The following is a 24,159-nucleotide window of genomic DNA, read 5'->3' on the forward strand; positions in this document are numbered from 1 at the left end:
ATGGCCATATCTTGTGCTGCTCATTGCCATAACGAAAAGGTTTGAGATTTCTAAGGCTATATCATTGTATATGGAGAATGAAAAGGCTTTGAGTGTTGCCACCATATCCTTGAATAAAAATGTTACACATTTTATTATGGATAGTGTCGAATTCCTTTTTTAAACTAGCTGTGCATTAAGGCCTATGCTAATGTAGGCAAAGAATGGGAATATTTGTAAAGCTCGGGCGGTGTGTGTCATGATGACACTCAGTTCAATTTGGACATATGGAAACATGCAGATAGCATTTATAACTAGAGCGCGGGTACCTGAAGCCATTGGTTTGTCTTGTACGATCATGGGTATGAATTTTGAAACACATTATGGTGAAGAAAACAGTGCAGCCAGACAAATGCACAAAGTAGAAAACGACACAAGCACTACAAGTTTAACAGCTCGTTCCGCTTCTCTATTTCTTAAAGGAATACTGAACAAAAATATGAAAAAATGCGGAACGCATCGAGATTCAACTCGGAAGAAGCGACTGTTCTAACACGCAGTGCATGTTTAATATTTTTTAACGGATGGCTGTATTTTTAGTGGATTGTGAGAGCACAGCGGCTGCACCCCGGCAAGCGCGGGGCTGCGCACCGACCGCTGTGACGTCATGTGTACCCGCTTCTATAGTCGGATACAACTTGCTCCAGTCCACCTACTTGTGCCAGTGCTTTGGTGCATCCACTGCGAGCGCTACATGAAACTCTCCCATAGCGTTACACGCAAGTTTCATGACCAAATAAAAAGTATTGCAGAACCCCGATTCTACGATGCCACAGCGCCCTTTTGCTGACATACCGTAGCTCTGCAGCAAAGCAGGGATTGTCTGAAGTCTGCAGTGAAGCCTCGCCCACGCCCTCATAACTGCCAGCCACTGTTTCTCTGCGAGGCTGCAAATAGTCCCTACTTCACTTTCCCTGTTACCTAAATAAGGCGGTAACCAAAAAATCCAATTATAAGTGCGTAATTTTATACATTTTCACTCGTCTATTATAGTGGAATGTACAAGTATAACAAGTACAGTCGTATCAAGTACGACGCCATTTAGAAAAGGTCGCATGACGACGATTTTGTTTGCTGTATCCTACTATAGCAGCAGCAGCAAGCGCTGTAATAGTTGAAGTTGTTTCGAAATTGTTCGCATTTAAGTTTCTGAACAGTGCACAGAAACAGGGCGGCGATTTGCACGTTCTGTCGACAATACACACGCACCAATATAGGCAGTCGACCTTTGCGCAATAGCGAGCGTACGCATAGAACGCCTGTGGAGTCCGTTCGGCATCTGCTCCAGTCCACCTACTTGCGCCAGTGCTTTGGTGCGTCCGCTGCGGGCGCTACATGAAGCTCTCCCATAGCGTTACACGCAAGTTTCATGACCAAATAAAAAGTATTACAGAACCCCGATACTACGATGCCACAGCGCCCTTTCGCTGACATGCCGTAGCTATGCAGCAAAGCAGGGATTCTCTGTTAGTCACTTCCCTCGACGTGTTCGGAGCACACAATCTCGCGCTTTGACGGTACCCATGATGGCTGCGATGAGCGCGCAGCACAAATTCATATCCTTCGAAGCTTCGATTCATATCCTTCGAAGGAAAGGTATGACATGGCTTGTCTCGCCCAACAATACTTTTTTCACACCCTTGCGCGCAGCAGTGTAGATGCATTCTCCTGTGTTGTGTCTTGTACTTCACTGATCACATTAAAAAGCAGCACACAACACAGACGGCTATATAGAAGACTTGGGCACGAGCTCCGCTTTCGAAAACTATGCGGCTGTGGGCAAGTGCACAGTTCAAAGTCGTTCACTGCCGGTCGGCGCCGTCCATGCGGGTGGATCGACGTGGGCTATGGCTCGCGCGCTGGTGTCCGTTACAGATAACGTCGCAGAAACGTCACTTCCTCTACTTTACAGTGCGGCCGTTAAACGCGGTATTCTGCGAAAAATGCAATAAATGCATTATTTTCCACTAGTTTCTGCCTGAAAACAAGGTTGTGTCTAGCAATTTCAGCACCCAAGCTTTCATTTAGGGTAAAAATCTCGGCGGCAAAAGTTTTGTTCAGTATCCCTTTAGCCGCCAACCCCAAGCTGTACTCGTCACAGGAGTTTGTACCAATATCGCCAATGACGAGTCGCCCTCGTCCGGCCCGATTTTCCGCTCCTTCCAACGCCAGGGACGTATCACGGTCGTCAATTGCTTTGCTTGCAATTTTCGACCCTAGATGGCAGTAGTTGTCTATGAAAAGCCGCATTTCGTGCTTTTCACGCGTTTTAAGCCTGGTAACAGTCATTTCATAATGGCGCTTCGCAAGAAGAATGCCGGTGGCGGCGATGCTCCAAGAGGTGCTTCTTGGAGCAGCACAGAAAGCAGTGTTAGTGACGACATGGAATTTGTGTCCGACAGCGACTCGGACATTGTCTCGCCCACTGACGAGACTGACATTCTCGGCTGGTTTCATGTATTTTGTGACCGGGGCATCATTCACCTAATCGTCGCGGAGACGAACCATTATGTGGTAGCGTACTTTGTTGCTCGGTGTGCTAATTCTAAACAGAAATCAATGATGTAACATATATTCTTAGAATCAGAATTGCATGGAAAAAACTATGACTATTTAAAAAAATTGGTGATTGTGGTACGTTTTTCGGATAGGTAAATTGGCGGTTAAAGAGTTAAAGCCCCAATTGCAGCCATACTTTTTTTTTTTCTTTTTTATCTAGGCAGCATGACCTCTTGAAGCAGTGTTTGTAAGCAGGATTTGGGATTTAGCAGTATTGATGTCAATTACTGAAGCAAGCTGCAGACATTTTTTAAAGCACATAGTAGTTTGCTTTCAAAGATTTTACAGCTTTTTTCAGTTGTTTATTTGTGTGCTTTCATTCTGTTTTTCTTTTTGCCTATTTAACAGGAGCCCTTATTTAAATACCTTTCCTGAACTGCCATCAGATATGGATCCCTGTGAACAGTTTAAGGGTGATGTATACTTCAAGACTGATTATGTAAGTTCACACGTTTGAATTGGAAACCAAAAGAGAAAAGGCTGAAGTAAGGGTAGCATCACTATACCTGAAAAAAATGAGAAGTGACAGAATGTGGGCCTTGTGTTCTCACTGAGAACAACAAACTCGTCCAGCTTTGAGTCCTAATATAAAGTAAACTCATTTGTCTCGTCTTGATAACTGTAGCAGCCATGTGGCCCCAATTTAAATATTTATTTCTCCATGTTGCTAGTGAGCTTGGTTGATACAGTGTAGTGGTCTTACTTAATGCGGTCTGCACTAACTAAATCTGGCCTTTGCACATGGAATCATAAGCTATAGTTGTACGACTTCTAGGCTCTTTTAATAACGTTGCACTACTGTTGAGCTTGTTCCCACAGTATGAATAAGGGTGTTTCCATATTTATATTGAATTTTAGTTTCTCAATGTCAAAATTCAGTCAATGTCACCATTTTAGGTACTGTGTTGAGAATGCAATCCCACTTTGAATTCGTAAAAGTGCTTGTATACTCGCACAATAGCAGCCTTATTTGTTTCATGTGTTGGAGCCAATTTTATTCCTCACTTGTATAATCCTTCTCCCCCTCCCCAGGATTCTTGCAGATCGCCATCTCAGCCTGCGATTTTCAAAGTTCGGGCTCTCTGCCATGGCATTAGAGTACCTAGGCCAGTGACTCACCTTGACCAGACACCATTTGACAAGTCTGTGAAATCAGTAAGAGCTTAGCAGCCTATGTAGTCATGACTTTGTACTTACTTTGTTCAACCATCATATTGTGGGTGCTTTGTATTTTACAGCCGGCCTCTGGCTGTCATGGCATTCAGTTGCTCGGCTTTATGGTGATAATTAGCTTTGTGGTTCGTTTGCCAGCTCACCAGCATGGTGCAGACAAGCTTCAGGCATCAAGATCAAAAGAACTGGTTTACTGCTTGTAAAGTTTAATGTATTATATGTACAACTGTGTGCTGGCTGTATTCTGCTAGTGAAGACTACAAGGAGGGCCCCTGAGCTACACAACTGTCCACAGGGCTGCCGGCAGTCATGTGAGGTAGGAAAGGGGTTCAGACTCTTCTTGCATCATGACCAACAAGGTGCCAGTGTCGAATTCCATCATATGTGAGACGTGAAGTAGGGTGCGCCATTTGCTCAAGAAGGTCCTGCTTTGTTGGTGGACTCTCCCTCTGACTTCTTTCTCGACTTCTTTGTGGGCATACCGTGGGAAATTGGGGAAAGTACATCATGCAGAATGATGGAGCACACTGCACATCTCTAATTAAAATGGTGTGACCCATGTTGGTCACACCAAATGGTCTACCCATGTTGTAGAGCTGGGGCTTTTTGCTTATGAATAAGTGAAAAAAACTTCACTATGCAGCTACAATTATGAGTGTGTGCTACACCGAAAGAAATTGAATCTGCTAAGGGCCCTGCAGTGCCTTGGCTTTAAGGAATGTTTTGTGGTAAGAAGCAGATAAGTGGCACTAAGGGGAATGCTGCGCTAATCTGCGCCGACTGGAATTAGTTGCTCCATACTGCTTCAAAAGGGTCTTTCTGACCTAAATTGTGCCCCTGCTGTGCCACAACGTATAGTTTCAGTGGTGTGAAAATTGGGAAGCTACCACCCAATACGATGCGAACTCTGGTGCTGCTGCATTTATTGGCAGCATTCATGCAGGGCGTTACAGCCCAGTGAGACTGCCATTGTGACAGCCGACGGATTTGAATTTATTCCAATTTTTATGCACCAACTGTGACGTGTGCATAAGGTGACAATGAATTGGGGGACCATGCTGATTTTGCAACGGCATCAATTCAGTAGTTTTATGCATCGATGGCTGATGCGCGATCGATGGTGCTGTGTGGACAAAAAGGTGATCACTGTTCTTATTCTTCTTGCTTGCAACTTTATTAGTTGCATCGTAGCATTGTATTACTTTTTGACTTTTCAAGAGAATTTGAGGTCGTTGAATTTAGCATGAGCATTATAACCACATGCACGGTGATCGGGTACTAGACGGTGGTTCATGATCTTTGTCAGCTATGTCTTTGGTAATACATGTGCCTTTGGTAAAGCTCACGGTAAAAAAGTTAAATGTGAACGAGCTAGTGGCCTAGCCCTATTCGCCTTGTCCTGCGAGCACATATCAGTGGCAAAATAAAGAACATTACGTGCTCGCATTGCTGATTATGGTTTATAAATTAAAATTGGAATGTGCAGAATAACAAACCTAAAAAGTGGTCCTTCCTTAACGGGACATTGCACCAAATAGTAATTTCAGCAGCACTAGTACATTACCTATATAAATAACAAGAGCCCCTCTTTCTGGTAAAAGTGGCTCGGTAAGCCAGAAGATACTCATAAACGAAAGACAGGTGGTGACCCTGCCTTGGCGTTCCTGCCCCAGCTTGGTGTGATGTCATAGATTTTGATGGCAACTACAAAGGCCTAGATAACTATTCATCGGCGAAGTTTTACTACATTCCATCCTAGAAGAGTGGGTGACTATCTAGGGAATTTCAAGAGCTTTTACAGGTCCAGAATCGATCAAGTATGAGAAAGTACTTTGAAATCCGTGACATCACGCATCTCATTAATGTATGCTTGCCATTGCCGTTGTGGCATGCTGCGGTGAATCACTTACTCTGCTCCTAGTTCCCATGAGAAAATGATTATGTAAAGTAAAGAGAACTCTAAACTATATTTCGTTTTTCTACTTGCACTTTCAAGGAAGCCTTACAGCTGCTCCAAGCACAGCAGTACTTGCTCCAAAAGTAAATTTTGTCGGCTCCCATGACTGCTCCAAAACGCTGAAGGGCATTTCTACCACTGCAGTAGAGATGAAACTCGAAAGCCATGTTTCCTTGCATGTGTGCTGTGCCTTAATGAATGTACTCTATTGTGGCTACAAAAGTAGCTGATATTGCTTAATGTAGTATAGGCAAGCATTGCTGTATTGTATGGTTTTCAGAGAGTATGTAAATGTGTTATTACAGGCCAGATTTATTTAATGGTGCTACGAGTGTTCATGGGATATCAGAGAGGGAACATGCAGTGAGGGAGCTACGAGGGAGGGCGAGGGGAGCCACCGAAGCGGCGGGGATGCCGAGGCGAAATCCGCTTCCCTGCCGCCCTCCTCCCTCACATTCCACGGTCTCCGCGTGCGCCCTTCGCCGTGCCGTGCCGGCGCCGCCCACTCCCTGAAGTTTTGTTTACTGCCGTTATCGTGAAGCGACCGTTGGCCGGCGTTGGCAGTTTCGTGGCCCTTGCTCGCTATGCGCGCCGTGATATTTCACGACTCGCACTCAATATTCTGGTTTCAGCCTCACTGGCTGTTCGTTCGCACCACGTGCGCTTCTCCTCCACTTCATCTCTCTTTCTTCCGGGAGCACTAGTTAGGGCGCCTGTTTGCCGTCTCCACTGACTTCCGTACTCCCTGGCAGCCGAACTGTAACCGGTATTTCGTTTCCCGCAACTGCACTATAAGCAATACTTGTATACATGCAGTGCTATGGGAAAATTAACGGGAGTCTGAAAAGACCGCACTATATCCGGTCCTGCACTATAAGCGGTTACGTTATAAGTGGTCTATACTGTACTTTGTCTCTCTGAGAGCTTCTTCAATACTGCATGTGCTTCCAGATGTCGGCTTGATGCGGAGATTGCACACACAGCACCTGAACCGCATCAGCCGAGGCCGCCTCATTCGGTACAAGGTTTGTCTAGGTCAACAGGACCGATCGAAATGATAATTTGACGCAGACAGAGGGAGTAACAAAAGCAGCTTGTATTTCAGCAAATGTGAAAGCATGAGTGAAGATCGGGCTGATTAGCCGCTGGAAGGCACGCTGATCGTACCAAATACGCAACAAACGACGCCACTTAACAGCCGCCTGTTTAACCCATATGCATGAGCTCAGGACTGATCACTGATGAGGCACCCATACGAACATATTAGCAGCAAGCATTCTGCGACGGCTTGCGGCCCATTACCGCATTGGCCATTGGCAAATTTTGTTGCGGCCACTCTGCCTTGGCTGTGAGGCCTAATTAGCACTGCTTTGGCGGGCATCAGTGACTTAAGTTGTGGTTTGGTGCCGCATCGACGGCAAATCTATTCGCAGCGGCCCCACGACACTCGGGAAGCCGACAAAACAAACTGCCTCGCAAACAAAAGCAAGTGTACTATAAACATTTAAACAAAGCTGCTCATTGCCACCATCTTAGTGTCACACCGTCTGGCGGACTCCCGTTCCCGACACCGTTAGTAGACATACATCAATCTTTTTTTTTTTTTTTTTTTTGTAACTTTGAGTAACCCATCACAAGTAAAGCTTTGGACTTCAATAGCAGACATGAAAGTGTCATGTGTCTTGTGTGTAGAGTGCCTGGCTGCATACATTTGCACGGACTGCGGATGGACGAAAAGGGGGGAGGGGCAAATTGACGTCACGTGAATTTGCCGCGGCCTTCCCGATGTCAGTACCTTTGCCAGGTGGCAAATCGCATTAAACCTAACAATGGAAAAGCACCTGCCCTTTACCGTTGGCACCAACCACGGTTGACCCACACAGCACCAACGATGGCAGCGCACGGCGGAACGGTGATGGAGTCATGTGATGTACGGTCTGCACTTTCGTCTCTCGCGCAGATTGGCCTTATGATAACCCACCTGCTTTAAATACAGGAAAGCCCTTCTATGTTTTGGAGGAAAACTGGAAAGCAAAACTTTCTATGCAGTAAACAATTGCCATAAAACACTGGTGCACTATTAAATTGAGAACCTCTTTGGTATTCATTACAACATAATGTCAATAATTCTTTATCTTCAGAGGGGAAAAAATTTATTCAACAAGCATTATGTTGCTAAAAAAAATATTTTCCAGAGCTTCATATACTAGAACTGAGCTGTAATCAGTGCTGGCAGACATTCACTAATTTGTAGTTCCCTCTATTAAGAGTAGACCGTACTGTACATCTTGATCTCTATGCACCCAAGTTACAGATAGCTTGCTACATTCTCGTCATGCAATGCTAGGAGACTTTCGAACATGTGCAGCACATTCTTTTCTAGCACAAAATTTGTAAGCAATAAATTTTGGGATAAATTTTGTGCTATTCGATATACATCTTGTTTTTTTTTTCTTATGATTCAATATTCTATTCAAAATGTGCTATTCAGTATTCGTGCACCCCTAATATTTAGCATTCCTGGACAACTTTCATTTGCGTTGTAAACCCACTAAAGAATGCATAGACTCTTAATTAAGGACCATGGAAGCAGAGCCTCTGTTAACAGTGGTAGCTGTTCTTCTGCCTCTGCTTGCCTTTGCAATGATTTCTGTTAATGCCTTTTGGCAGGGACTTGTGGCTACGATCGGTGGCAGTTCAGAGCAAATAGCGGGAGGCGGTGCGGTTGAAAGGGGGCTGTGGGGGGATGTCAAAAAATTTTAAACAAGGATGATAGCATCTACAGACAGATGAATTTATGCACGCACTGATAGCTGAAAGAACCCATAACAATTACTGCGTTAAAAGAAAAGTACACTTTTGGCACACTTCCTTTCATTGTGATTGCAGTGTTGCACACACTGCCACTTTGTTTTGGCTCAATTTCGAGCTTGGCTTTTGTTTCACGGCTTTACAATCACATATGTGTTCATATTCAGCACTCTGGCTTGTCTGACTGGAGCATTGTGTGCCTAATTGTCTCTAAAATAATGTTGCATGCCACAGAATATAGTTAGTGTTTACTGGTACCCGCTGACAGATCGTCAAATTACAAGTTTTGTTGTTGTTTTATTCCGGTTTAACAAAAATTGTTCAATTCCGTTTCAAATCTGTTGTGAAAAAATGTTTCAGATCAGTTTAAACTGGTTTATGTTCGTTTGCAGAACCTAAAAAATAGAGAAAAAGCATAAATTTGTTTAAATTGTTGTGTACAAAAGCTCAACAGTGTTCCTGAGCTGCACGGAAAGATCCCCCCCCCCCAAGAAAAATGCATGTTCTTCAGGTCGCCAGTGGTGATGCAAGAAATTATTGTGTAGGCACACCTCGGAAACACTACATCGCTCCTCTCGCACCTATTTCATTTTGCATAACAGTGTGATCAGAAGCATTATTGAGCTAAGGCCTTCTTCATTTCGGATATTCTATATAGCTCTCCCCCCACCGGAGAACTATTCCACAGTCACTGATTTCAAACTTTCATGAGGATATCATTAACATGCCTGCCTCCCTGCCTCTCATGCGACACGTTGAAAGCTGCACTAATGGCGCTGCCACAATTAAAGTGACGGCAAGCTCATGTGCTTTACAAATGAGGTAGCATGGTTCCGCCACAAGTGCAGTTAATGCATGGATGAAAAGCTCTATAGAAGGTGACCAATCTGGACTGAAAACTGTTTTTTCATTTCAGTTTCATTCTCGAGTGAAAAAAAAAAGAAAATGTTCCTGTTCAGTTGTGGTTTGCACAACGATCATTTTCTTTTTTGGTTTAGTCCTGGTTTGATACCCTGCCAGCTGGCGAGTCCTGATTACCATATTTTTGAAGTAACTAGGGCTGAACTTAAAAAATTTTACCTTGCAAGAGAAAGCATCAGCCACCGACCTGTGCTTAAGCTTTGCAGGCATCATGATTATAGTTTCCTTGCTATCTACTGATACAAAGTGCCCTTTAATGCAGTTATATTGCGTGTTATAATTCAGTTATCCTATTCTCAATTAAAACTATTTTTATGACTTATTTATTTTTATTTTTATTTATAGCTGTTGTGTTCCAAAGGGTTTCCTGGTCCATCATGCATTCAGTCAGTGGTCTGGCCTGCAGTGATATCCGGTAGAGATGTTGTAGTTGTGGCACCGCCACATTCCGGCAAGACGTTTGCTTACCTGATCCCACTGGTTTCAAGATTGACCGAGGAAACTGACTACGAGAGTCTGCCTCTAGGCGTTGGAGTGAGTACATTGGGTTCTTTAAGAGTGCACTGGTAAAAGATGTGCTACTTTCATTTACATCTTCTGAATTGTTATTATGACAAAGCATGGTAGTCATTTGTAAAAAATATGTATTTTGCAAGCAGTTGCAGCATTATAACTATTTTTAATTCTTGCATTGCTCAATATGTTACCGTATTTTCCGGTGTATAAGACGTTTTTTTTTTTGTGAATTTTTCGTCGGTGCATCTTATAGAACAGTGCGACTTATGTACATTCTTTTTCCCCGGGAAAGCTGCCATCAAAATGGGATTCGATGTTATGGCCACGCAAAGCGCTCTGGTTCACTTAATTGCTATGGGTTCTGAGCACGCTATCGAGGTGCCGGGTTCTTCTCGTAATCGAGTTCTCAAGCGCCCTGCGAGAAGGACGGAGCAGCAACGCAAGTGGAAGCAGGCCGACCGGAAGTCGACCGACCCTGAAGACGTCGCATCTGCAGAACGCTGTCAAGATACCATGCACGATGCTGCGCAAACTACACAGTTGCTACCAGAGTACAAGCTGCCTCCCTCCCTCCCGCACTGCTTTCCCTCTTTCATCCCTTCTGTGCGAGTGAAAGCGTGCGACGGCTCACCGTCGCACGCTTTCACTCGCACATACAGCATACGATGCGCGGGGATGATGTTATCGCCCTTGAACTTTATACGATACATCGTGGCAACCACGACGGCAAAAATGCGGCTGGAGTGGAAATATGACACCCATACGCTTGCACGAGACCCGCTTTCACGGTGCAAAACAAACGAACAGGTGTGTCTTATACACCGGTGTGACTTATATACATTTTTTTCCGGAAAAACTGCCGTTTTGAGGGGGGTGCGACTTATAGACCGGAAAATGCAGTACTGTCCTAAAGGGGATCCCTCAGCAGGTCCCATAACAAACTTTGGTTATACACTGGAAGTTGTTACGTGTCTTTTAGAGAGACAGCACAACATTTTGAAATTTGTTCGTTGGTAATAAGATCAAAATATTTGAAGTTTCGTAAACCCATGATTTCATGAGGCCAGCTTCACTGACAATCTAAACACTCTCTTCATTTGCCCAGCTTCTGCAAGCGAAATTCATACCTTGCATTCTCCCGTACCGGAGCCGGAGGATCGCGTTTGTCTTGTTTCGGGCTGTGCACGATTTTCCATACTGTGCACGAGAACATCTGCTTTGTTTGTTTGTTACCTGCCGTGGTTGCTCAGTGGCTATGGTGTTGGGCTGCTGAGCACGTGGTCGTGGGATCGAATCCCGGCCACAGCGGCAGCATTTCGATGGGGGCGAAATGCGAAAACACCCGTGTACTTAGATTTAGGTACACGTTAAAGAACCCCAAGTGGTCCAAATTTCCGGAGTCCCCCACTATGGCGTGCCTCATAATCAGATCGTGGTTTTGGCACGTAAAACCCCATAATTTTTTTTTAACATCTGCTTTGGTGTCTGGCCACTTTTGCACTGCAATGAAATGGATCCCACAGTGCACACATGTTTGGAGATAGTGTTATTTTCCTTGCAAGAGGCTGCACGACGTGGGAACAAGCAGACGTAACGGAAGTACAGTGGAATCTCAATGATACGATCACGGCTAATACAAATTTCCGGATGATACGAATTTTCCTGTGGTCCCGGCCGAGCCCCATTACTTCGCAACGTGCTAGAGAACGGTTGTTACGAATCGATTTTCGGCCCGCGTCGGTTGATACGAATAAACACCGCCCCACTGACGGCCGCGAAAGAGAACAGCGCGCAGTCATGCGCTTTCTCCCTTTCTCTTTTGGTGCGGAGGGGCGGACGCGGCGCCGGACAGCGCGGAGGCCGCGACTGGGCGCGAAGAGTTTCACGCGGTGGCGGTTTTGTTGCTTTTCTGCATTTCCTTTTGTGCTGCGCGGCCGCCGCAGCGAGCAAAGGTTCGTGCGGTCTATCGCTTCAACGGAAACTGAGCGGCGCATAAGGCACAGCGCATACAAAGGTCAGAGCCTTGTGGAGATCGCTTTCAAGTTAGGGTGCACGCGACAACACCGACAGCCGACACAGGCGCAAAGTACAAGAACGCATTTGTTGGCAGAGTAGAAGCCACCCCCCCCCCCCCCTCCCTCCTTCCCTCCCGCGCTGCCTTCCCGCTTTGCTCTTTTCGCGTGGGAGATTGCATCGCCAGTTACCCTTGCGTCCGTTTGCAGTCGCGTTTGCTCTCCTCTGTGCGTTCGCTCTCCGTGAAGGTGCGCGTCCCACGCGCACTTTCACTCGCACATACGGCGCGCGGTGGCGATTTTATCGCCCTTGGACTCATGCTCCCCGTCTAATGCTCCTCCTCCTCATCGCCCTCGTTGATGTCCTCTCCCATCGGTGGGCGTACCTCGTTGAGAAGCGGGCTCGCTATCGCCCTTGTCGGCGACATTTTCCCGCGGAAACCGCATCTCACGCGGCTGCACTGTAAACGGTATGCGTTCACCTTTTGACTTTTTAATTTGGCTAGTTTTAATTGTATTTCGATGATACGAATTTCGGCTAATACGAATATTGTTCGTGACCCCGTGAGATTCGTATCATCGAGATTCCACTGTATTATGTCCCTCTTGCTACGCATGGAGTAAGTTAAAGACTGGCAGACATTCGTCTTTTATGTTTAATCATCTCGCTAAACTAAATCGTCTAGTGAAGAAACAGATAAAACAAATAACTGTTGTAGCCTTGAATAATTCTCAAAATCACGTGTTACGGTGAGTGACGTGTCAGCAATGCAAATCATGTAGGCGCACCTGTGCGTCTGAACTCAGCTCTCCGGTTGGGAGCAGGGCTCCTTCAAGAAGGGCTTACGGCATTTGGTTTAAAATTTCAGCTGTTATCGCAGGCACGCAGCACGCAGCAGCGGGCATGCAGCAGTGTGTAATGGACTTTGCAGACATGATCACCAGTGCGCTTTGTATACACTGTGCTTGTCTGTTTAATATGGCCAAACCTGTTGAGGGGCCCTTTAAGTTGTTCTGGGCATTATAGATTACTGCAGGTCGATTTCACTTTTTCTTAGCTTCAGTGTAATATTTGTCAAATCCTTGTTTTACTAAGTTACTGACCAACCATATTTAACTCCAAGTTTTCTAGAGTATGGTACCTTGGAAAAGCTGTACTTGATGCCCTGATTTGTTGTTATCCAGACAGTCGTTCTTGTTGAACGACGACTTGAGGCCCCATATTACTGTATCAGTCTAGAAATACCCTGCCGGACACAATATGCCCGCTCTACCACATGCCTCACATTCGCCCAATTCATTGTTGTGTGATTACTTTTTGTTTCACTGGGTGAAATTGCCGCTAAACGGGAAGTGTCAGTCATAAAGATATGGTAACAGTTCAAGCTGCTGTGACTAATGATGTACTGAGGAGAATCTGAGATGAAGCTTTCTCTGCTTGTTTTCATGACCTCCAGAAACGGTGGCAGCTCTGCTTACGTAGATGAGGGGACTACTTTGACAAGACCTAGCTAGGGTGCTATAACATAAAGCTATTCCAAACTGTTTCTATTCCGTTTCTACAATCAATCCTCCCTGATTGCTCAAACTTTTAGCGCCACCGGCACTTTGCCTGTCTGTTGCGCAACGTAGCGAAAACCGCGAAAACTCCCCATATGATATGTGTACACAGCGATTCTGCATGATTAGACCGAACAAAAGAAAGACATTTCTTTCTAATTTTAGGCCTTTCTCACCATTAGGCTTTCGTGATTGGTCAAGGCACTTTCAGGCTGTACCTACTTCGCCTGTCTGTCATGCAATGTCACAAAACCGCAAAAAACTCACCACGTGAAAGTGACGTGTACGCATTGAAGATGCAGAGAGACTGCCCAGTTCTGAATGGAATAGAGCTGGGGTTCTCAAGCACGTTCATTCCAGGGAACCCTGCTGAGCTAATGAAATGCCAAGGAACCCTCCCGAATTAACTGAATTAAAATTTCCTAATTAACCAAATGTCAAATTATCAAGGGTGTATCAAGAAAACAATAAGCAAATGCTTACTACGTCAACATGCTTTTATTTACCTAATGAATCAGCAAATATTGTTTCTGTTTTGCAAAAGAGCAGTGCAGAAGCTGAAATTCGCATCTCATGAATGATTAGCGCTAGGCGTGGCATGCGTCTTCATCTGAGACGTGCTTTTCAGCTGATAAAATAATCGGGATGTGCGCACGGTAGCATACACATCCTGATTATTTTTTCGCTAATGAGCTGGTCCCCAACAAATTGTCCGTCCATTACGATGTACCCGGTGTTCTTGTATCTTTGGCAGCTTTGTACTGAGACAGAGAAACTACTGCTTGCCGCTACTGCTGTGGACGAAACCGTGGCCGCTATCGACGTAATCATGGACGGTGACCTAGCGGTTCAGAAGGCAGGCAGTAGATGCACGCTTCAAGTCAAAACGAAACTATCATTTCCTACAAGTGCAGACGAAACCGCGGTTCGTCACTCTACCACGGTTGCTATCGACGCGATCATTGATGGCGACTATGCAGTTGAGAAGGCACACAGCCGACGTGCGCACCTAGTTGAAACGAAACTAATGTTTGCTGCAAGCGCTACGGACGAAAGTGATGGCTATCGACACGATCATGGATGGCGACTACGCACTTATGAAGGCACTTGGCTACCCGTCAACGCGGTGTTAAGCATGGCAATTAACGCAAGAATGAAGACTTTAGGGGCACAAGTAGGCGACGCGGATTGCACCGCTTCGTTCGATTGGACACTAGCGCCGCTTCTGCGGCGCACACTTGCGGTGCTCTGCGCATTTATTTTTTTTATCCCTTTGAGGGTCGAATTGTTTTGCCAAATGCGACCCCCCAGGGTCGATTTTTTTTATTACTGATTTAAATTCTTCGCAAGAATCTATTTCGAAAAAATATGGTCGTAATTTTTTTAAAGTGACAGTAAAGTGAGGAAAAAATCGTTTGTGTTCTAAAATGCACAATGTCTATTCGTGAATAGAAGATAAGCGCGCTGAAAAATGGTTGTGTGCCGTCCGGAAACCGAAACAAGTGAGAAGCCTTCGTCTTATCGCCAACAAGGGGCTATAGAGCTTTGTGGTCTCCAAAAAAGGAACCGCAAAACGGCAGCATCGTTTGTGTATATAGGCGGCTGCCTGGAACAGGTGTAATCGTGCCGCGGTGGGCGATAAACGATCGAGTAACAAGCGGTCACCCTTTGAGAGATTTGAACCAGATAGCCATCAGTTTAGTGCAACAAGCGGGATCCGCCGCAGGAGAAAACCGTTGCCGCCGGTGCCGCGCGCGCGCCCGGATGCGCACGCGAGAGCTGACGCGCCGTTGCCATAAAAAAAAAAAAAAAAGCAACACGGAGAGCCATTGGCGCAAGCAAAAATTCTACGTCTTACCGTCGAGTGGCAGCACAAACCAAGCGAAAGAAATAATAGAAAGAAGAGCGGTGTTCTGTGGAAGAGCGCACTTGCCGCCGCCGCGCGCGCGCGCCGGGATGCGCGAGCGGTAGCTGACGCGTTGCCATAAAAAAAAAAAAAAAAAAAAAAAAAAAAAAAAAAAAAGGCAGTGGCGCAAGTAAAAATTCCACGTGTTCCCGTCAAGTGGCAGCACATACCAAGCGCAAGAAATAATCGAAAGAATCGTGCACTTCGCCGCCGCGCGCGCGCGCGTGCGCCCGGATACGCGAGCGATAGCCGACGAGCCGTTGCAAAAAAAAAAAAAAAAAAAACGGAGAGGCCCCGACGTATACGTCAGTGCACACCCTAACGGCACCTACCTTATCTACAAAGTGCGAAAGCATAGGTGCGCTGCCTATTTTCGGAAGTTGGGTGGCTACAAGCTCGTTGCGGATTTATTACGCAGTTCGAGCGTTGCTGTTACGCACTGTGCTGTGCTTTTTGACACTCGGGCATGGAGGCTCTTTAGATCGAGCACACCTCATGTTCGCCGTTTTAGCCACTTGGCAAGTGCAGAACCAGGGAAAATTTATCAGTGGCTCGGGGAACTTCGAGCAGGGCCTGGTTCTACGCAATCCACTTTGAGAACCCATGGAATAGAGGATATCTACCCACCGATCGTTCTGGCACTGGTTACTGGAAGCTGCCTGGTAGAATGGATTTATTTGTGTAATATAAACATTTTTGTATGGTTATACAACGTTGTCAAGCCCTTTCGCCACATATACAACATCTCTCTGCCAACTCTTGTCCGTTGAGTATCCGTTTTAAAGTCATTTTTAACCTCGCTTTGCACGCCGTCATGATTTTCTACCAGCCACTGCTAGCTCTAAGCAAGCCGATTGCAGACGCTGGCACCACCCTCGTCATTAGGCGATGTACTTTCATTGCGGTAGCTCGGCCCCGCTGAAACACTCTCCAATTCTGCATGCTGCTCGCCTCTTAGCCAAATAAAAGAAAAACCTGTGAAGGTAGACAATGCTATTGGCTTTGAAAGCAAACAAAAGTGACTTCCTATAAATAAGAACAGCGTTTCATTGGACAATTCAAACAATGCTGCACGTCACTGCCCGATTCTTGTATTGGTGGTAGAGTAAATTTGACGTTGGGAGATTGGAATAAAAAGTGATTGGGGGAATAGTTTTTCATTGGTTTGTAATTTGTAAATAATTTATATTTTACAAGCTCAGTCCTGGAATTTTGCTGACAAAGGTTGTACAAAGTATGTTATGTTGTTCAAAATATTTCTGATCACTAATTGAAGATCAGAATTTCTGAAACAGTGCTTTCTTTCATTCCTCCTCAGCCCCTAATGGTAGTCTTGACATCCACATGGAAAGGAGCTCGCCGCCTGAGTGAGCAGGCCAAACTGCTCATCCATCAGAAAACGGGTCCAAAAGTCTGCGTCTTGTATGCTGGAGGAGCAGAAAAAGGAAAAGAGGTAATTTTTCAATCATTCCTTTTAAGCAATTGATCGTGAAACAAAAACATTGTGTTTCTGTCTTTTTTATATAGATCGAATTGGTCAATGGCTGTGATATTCTGGTAGCAACTCCTGAATGTTTTCTGCGCTTTCTGACCAATTATGATCGTCTCATCGTCAACTTGCGTCGATGCTGCCATTTGGTGCTGGATGATGGTGAACAGCTGCTGGACAAGTTTGCTGTAGAGGTAAACATTGCTATGTTGTCATTGTAACTGATGAGCTATGATTCAGTATGCCAGAAATACCACTGTTCTTTCATGTCAAAACTATTTTGACAAAATAATGTTGACTGTTTCAACTTGCCAGGCTTCTTGAGTACTTGTTCCTTGGTTTTGTGTCTTTACATTGTGGTTATTTGTTTCACGCTTACTTCTTATGCTCCAGCACTGCACCAACTAGCTACAGTTAAACCTTGCTTTATCGAACTTCAATACAGTATAGACCACTTATAGCGTAACCGCTTATAGTGCAGGACCGGATATAGTGCGGTCTTTTCAGACTCCCATTAATTTTCCCATAGCACTCCATGTATACACGTATCGCTTATGTGTAGTTGCGGGAAACGAAATACCGGTCACAGTGCGGCTGCCTGGGAGTGCGGAAGTCAGGGGAGACAGCGAACGCTCCCCTCAAACGGGTGCCCCAAGGAGTGCTCGAGGAAGAAAGAGAGATGAAGTGGAGGAGAAGGGCATGTGGTGCGAACGAACAGCCAGTGAGGATGAAACAGAATCTTGAATGCGAGTCATGAAATATCGCGGCGTGCATTGCGAGCGAGCGAGGGCCATGAAACTGCTAACGCCGGCCAACGCTTCACGGTAACGGCAGCAAACGAAACTTCAGGGAGCGGGCGGCACCGGCACGGCACGGCGAAGGGCGCACACGGAGACCGTGGAATGGTGAGGAAGAAGGGCGGCGGGGAAGCGCATTTCACCTCGGCAACTCCACCGCTTCGGTGGCTCCCCTCACCCTCCCTCGTAGCTCCCTCACTTGCACCGTGGACGCCCGCCGCCGTGCAAGCGCCGCCGCTTCAGCCGGCCCAGCGCCAGCTCTCCGAAGTTTCGTTTTCTGCCGTTATCGGGAAGCGGGCGTTTGCCGGCGTGGGGCAGTTTCGTTGGCTTGCATGGGACAGCGCCGCTGTTTCCCTCTGCGCCGTAGCCGCAGCATGCAAGGTCAACACGTGACAAGAAAGTAGAGGAAGCATAAAGGAGAAAGAAGGGTTCACTGCCATTTTCTACACGTGGCTACGTTAGCGTGGCTGAGACGTCGGCACGTACACGCATGTTCCGGCGCAACGCAGAATCGGCGACCTTGCCATTTGAGAGAGGGTGAAATTTTCGCCACGTTTTGTTTTGTTCGCACGCGAGATTGAGGGGTCTATCTTAAGCTTTTACTCTATGGCGGTGCTGGAGCAATGCCGGTCGGAGGCGCCGCCGCGTGAATTATTTCGAATTAACGAGATTCCACTGTAAATTGAATGCAAACGTTCCAGCCGCATTCCTCGACTGTCGCATACGCGTGGCGGCTCGGTGCACATGTTTTGCATATGTGCAGGCCTTGAAAATTCGTGCTTTGGTTATAGTGCAGTAATGCTTATAATGCGTATATTCGCGACTCCAGCGGCTTACGTTATAAGCGGTCTACACTGTGTAAAGAAATATAATGAAGTACAGTCAGAGTCCAATTTTTCGGACTCCCTAGGGGCCGCAAAAACGTCAGAAATATCGGGCAGTCCGAAAAAACGGATGCATGCCTTTTACTGCCCCCAAGGGCTCAAACCGCCACAGGCACATCCGAAATAGTTCTAAAGGCCTGCCAGTACACTTATTAGGCGTATTGGTGCTCGTACTGCTATAAGAGATCTCGGGTGCACACGCCGGGATACATATATGTCCCGTGACGATTGCCCCTTCCCACTCTTAGTATGCTTCACCGCAATACTTCGCATATGCTTCACTACGTAACACAGCTGTATTGAGGCGAAGCTGACTTTCGGGAACCGGAATTATGCAGCGTGCCTTGCTTTTCTAGACATTGGCGAGGATTACAAAGGCGGAGTTGGCACCATTGCTAACAGCAGCGATTTGTTGCAATAAAAAACACGGCACCAAACGGAAGGATGCTTGGTCGCGAACGTCGAAGTAGCTGGGCCTAGTGTTGCCGTGGTGGGAGCTACGTCTGTCAACGGATCAGTACGCGAGAGCGCCAGTTCGAGAAGGCGAGCTAATCAAAATGGCGGCAGTGATGACTTCGATAAATGCCGTTTCGTACCTGAGGTCGTGGCAAAAAGTCCGGAAAATCGGACGGTGAAGGTTTTTTGTGTCCAAAATTTCAGATGTTCTTATACATTGACTCTATGGGGACCCGCCGGGGTGGCTGAGTAAGCTAAGGCGTTACGCTGCTGAGCACGAGATCGCGGGATCGAATCCCGACTGCGGCGGCCGCATTTTGATGGAGGCGAAATGCAATAACGCCCGTGTGCTTGGGTTGTAGTGCACGTTAAAGAACCCCAGGTGGTCAAAATTAATCCGGAGCCCTCCACTACGGCGTGCCTCATAATCAAAACTGGTTTTGGTACATAAAACCCCAAAAAGAAGACTCTATGGGTTGTATAAAGGTTACACGAAGGCGTCCAAGTTATCGGGCATGTCTGAAAAATCGGGCGTTAAGAATATCGGTCATTGACTATATTTAACTTTTCATAATGTCTTGTCTCTATAGAACACCATGTTTTCAGAACCTCCATGTAACGAAGTGTGTTTATACACTATTTCAATATACAGTCATCATCAGCGGCAGCAGCCTATATTTATGTCCACTGTAGGATGAAGGCCTCTCCCTGCAATCTCACCCTTGTTTCGCGCTAATTTATTCCAACTTGTGCTTGCAAATTTCCTAACTTCATCACCCCACACCCCACCTAGTTTTCTGCCATCCTCGACTGCACTTCCCTTCTCTTGGTATATATTCTGTAACTCTAATGGTCCACCTGTTATCCATCCTACGCATTACATAGCCTGCCCAGCTCCACTTTTTCCGCTTCATGTCAACTAGAATATCGGCTGTCTTCATTTGTTCTCTGATCCACACCGCTCTCTTCCCGTCTCTTAACATTAGGCCTAAGATTTTTCATTCCATCGCTCTTTGTACGATCCTTAACTTATTCTCGAGCTTCTTTGTTAACCTGCAAGTTTCTGCCCCATATGTTAGCCCGGTAGAATGCAATGATTGTACACTTTTCTTTTCAACGACACTGGTAATCTCCCAGTCAGGGTTTGGTAATGCTTGCCGTATGCACTCCAGCTCAATTTTATTCTTCTGTAAATTTCTTTCTCGCCGGTGCCTCGAGCGCAACGGAAGAAGGCGCGCTTCCTCCCTGCTTTTCTTGCGCGCGCAAGATTTAGACGCGGTCGTCGGCTCCCCTCGCGCGAACGTTTTCACTCGCACATACAGCATACGGCGCGCGGCGACTGCGTTATCGTCCTTGGACTTTAGGGTACGGCCACGCTAGCGGCAAAAACACGCGTCAACGCATCATGCCGCGCGAAATGGGTTCGAGACCCATTTCTGCAACAAATGCTGCGTGCCGCGAGATGAAGAACCAATCAAGAGCGACGAGGGTGACGTCACGGAGCCATCACAACCGGAACGCCGCCGGTCCACGCCGGGTTTTCAATTTACGATTGTCGTCTCTCGCATAAAACAACGAGCGCTCGCGGTGTTGCTCGCCCGTGCGGAGAGCGCGGGAGATCTTATCGCGCTGCCGCGCGGCGAGACGCGCGTGCCACGGTGGCCTCGCGGCAAGGCGCTGACGCGAGGCAACTTGCCGCTCGCTGCATGAAGCACGCGTTTTTTGCCGCTAGCGTGGCCGTACCCTTATATACGGAATATCTATGAGCAAAAACCAATTTTAGAGCCACAACGCGTCATGGACACCATCTTTATATAGCAAATACGGATCTCAAGGGCCATACTTTTGCTGGCGGAAGCTGAAAATACGTCATAGTTGTCGCCCCCGGCACTTTGGGTGGCCAATGCCATCGTCAAGCGACCAAGCCAAGCGACATGAAAAGTCAAAATGGCCGCTCGGGCCGGCGCGGGGTGGCAGTTCGCAACGTATGATGCCGGAACGGTCCCACAGTTGCGACACAACAGCGAGGTTACCAATGCATTGAGTTCTAAGGGAGCTGTGCCGGGACCGGTCGAAAACGACGTAACAGCCGGGAAAACGCAGCCCCCGGGAACGTAACAGCGAGGTTCTACGGTAACACTATACGACACTACGACGCCATCGTGACGCTCGCTCTTCGTTTCCGATGTCTCGCGCTTGTGCGAAACGACACGCGTCCACGCATCCGGTACCTGGTGTGACATTCCGAGGATTAGTGCTTCGACGAAAACGGAAAACGGGTGCGCGTAACGTTACAACTGAGGGCGCGTTAGAATCGAGTAAATACGGTAAACGTTTATTTTTCGAATTTTCGTGCCGAACCTGCATATAACGAAATCCTCTTTATAACGAAGTTTTTCGGGAATTTGTCAATTTCGTTATATCCAGGTTTAACTGTATTCATTATTCGGAGCCTATCCCTTTCCGCGAATTCTACCAACATGTCTCCTCTAGTGCTCCTAGAATCAATGCCGTACGTAGTTGCCAATTGCTTGCTTGCCAGCCTGCTTTTTCCCTACTTTTGCATTGAAGGTCGCCCATGACTACAGTATACTGAGTTTGCACCTTTTTCATTGCTAATTCAACATCTTCATAAAACTGTTCTATTTCTTCATCATCGTGACTGGAGGTTGGGGCATAGGCTTGTACTACCTTCATTCTATACCTCCTATTAAGCTTTATTACGATGACTGCTACTCTCTCATTGAGTGCTGTAGAATTCATCAATGTTGCCCGCTATGTCCTTATGGACTAGAAATCCTACTCCGAATTCTCTCTTATCTGGAATACCTCTGTAGCAGAGGACGTGGCCGTTAGTCAGTACTAGTTCTTCTAACCTCACTAAGGCTGTTGATATCCCAGGCAATACCTGATAATTCTTCAAATAGCACTGCTAAACTAGCCTCACTCGCATAGGGTGCGAGTGTTGAACCACGGCCATTCGATGCGTTCTGCTTTGACGATCGCGAAACTTCGGAGCATGTTTAAAAATTACCGTTTGTAAGAAAAAAAGCGAACTGCTTAGAAAACAAAAATATAGTTTCTCCTCTTTCACGTCCGATGGCACAGTGTGTCCATGAGCAGCGCGGAAGGTCTCAAAAGTGGCGTTTCAAACCATTGATAGCGGGCGGCAATTTTGCCATTCTCCTTTGACTATCGCGAAACTTTTGAGCATTTAAAAATCACCGCCTCGTGGGAAAAAAGTGAACTCCTTAGAAAAATAAAATATAGTCCTCCTTCACGTCCGATAGCGCAGTATTTCCATGAGTGGCGCAGGTCTCGAAAGCAGCGTTTCAAACCATCGATAGAGGGCTATCCATGCCCAATGGGCGCGATACGGAAAGAGTTAAAAGTACAGGTTGGCCTTACTGTAGTGCGAGTGTTTCCAAACTGGCTTTCAAAGATCCCAGGGTTCCGCAACAGCTGAAAAGAAGTCACACTCCCCCCGTCCTTTTTTCTCCTTGATTACATTGCTCATTTAGAGAGGTAATTTTGCATTTCAGTTTGTATCTAACAAAGCCATCTCACATCACATGTACATTTTAGCGGTCTTTGTGAGAACAATCCACATAGCGGCGATGTGGAAGATGCATCGCTATGCAATTTATGGGCCATTGTTGTTACCCGCACACTTGCTTCATGGGGAATTGGCTGTCTGAAATACAGATAGTGCTCTATGAAGTATATTGGGCAAAAAGCAATGCTGGTGTTTAAGGCTTGTGCAAATATTTAATATTTTAATGATTCGCTTAATGATTCGATCAAATATTGTGTTATTCGATATTTGCTACGGCCCAAACTTCAGTATTTCAAGTCACTTGGTGACTTTGAAACCAACAAATATACGAATTAAACGAAATGCACTAGTATACAAATTTTTCTGTGCATAAGCATCACCCCAAATTGCTACACACCGAAAAGAAAAAAAAAAAAAAAGAACCTGTGCATATAACCTACGTAGATAACTACATAAAACGGCCTGTTGAAACAATCTCCATTCGTGAATGCACGAATTGTCCACGTCATATCTTCGGCCAGCTGCTCTGTTCCCCACCTCTTTGGCAACGCTGGTGGCAGAGAACTTTGCCATAAAGGCAGTTTCACGGCAGCGCTGGCTGCAATGCTGTGAAACCACAGCTTGAGGCGAAATTAGCATATAGTCTTCCCCGTTTTAATTATTCAATTAGAAAAAATTTGTGCTTGTGCTACCCACGAAAATACAGTAGATTTTAAAACGTGTAAGTCACAGCTTCAGTTTTAGTGAGCCAGTCGCATCACGTAAATCATAGCCAAGACAAGGCAAAGAATTTTTTAGTCGCCTACCAATTCCTGCACCTGCTCGATTATTCAAATTTAAAGTTAGCAGCGTTGACATAGCTTCTCTAAAGTTGGGCGGCCGCTTCTAATAGATTTGCGTTGATGTGGCACTAAACCGTAACTTTGGTGTCCAACACCTTGTGAAACAGTGCCAGTTAGGCCTAACAGCCAATACAGGCGCGACAGTGGACGGCATATTGTCACGGAAAGTTTGCCACTTTGGTGATTGGGTCCAAAATCATCTGTCTAGGCTAGACTACAGTGTGCTAGAATAGAGGTAGTGGGCTCAGATGACGGCTCCGCTTGAGGCCCTTGATGGCACCTCCGAGAGATGGCGCTACAAACATTTTATCCTGGAGGGTTTTGCAGTCCTGCGCCTCCACATGGGGTTCTTTCACCGCATAGCGTAAATCTAAATAAATTGTTGCTATCTGTATTACCGGAAAGGCGTTAATTCGCATTTTTCACTATAAATTAAAAAAAAAGCGAGACCATTGTGACTGCGACGGCTCGGGAGGAGTTATCGATGACCTCGCGAGTACATGAATTTGGATGCTGGTTCGCCACCAAAGTGGCCTGCTTGCGGTAGTTTGTAGCAGTTTTACTGTGACGATAATGTGAGCGCGACGATTCGTTTTATGTACGTCTAGTACCAGTAATCACTGTGTAACTGTCCACTGTGGTCCACTAAGGCCAGCGTCGAGCTAGCGCCGCTCTCATTAG

At 46.2% G+C, this 24,159-nt stretch overlaps 1 protein-coding gene across 1 annotated transcript in view; it reads left to right on the forward strand.

Annotated features, from left to right (window-relative positions):
* Positions 1-24,159, forward strand: part of LOC119452129 (putative ATP-dependent RNA helicase TDRD12) — a 215,813-nt gene that overhangs the window by 83,998 nt on the left and 107,656 nt on the right. The window contains exons 12-17 of the mRNA XM_049665961.1: positions 2,325-2,496; positions 2,771-3,037; positions 3,631-3,753; positions 9,806-9,994; positions 16,773-16,907; positions 16,982-17,137. Coding sequence (XP_049521918.1) covers positions 2,325-2,496; positions 2,771-3,037; positions 3,631-3,753; positions 9,806-9,994; positions 16,773-16,907; positions 16,982-17,137 — 1,042 coding nt within the window. The remainder of the gene's footprint in view (positions 1-2,324; positions 2,497-2,770; positions 3,038-3,630; positions 3,754-9,805; positions 9,995-16,772; positions 16,908-16,981; positions 17,138-24,159) is intronic.

Source organism: Dermacentor silvarum, chromosome 1 (assembly GCF_013339745.2).
Source record: "Dermacentor silvarum isolate Dsil-2018 chromosome 1, BIME_Dsil_1.4, whole genome shotgun sequence".
NCBI lineage: Eukaryota > Metazoa > Arthropoda > Arachnida > Ixodida > Ixodidae > Dermacentor > Dermacentor silvarum.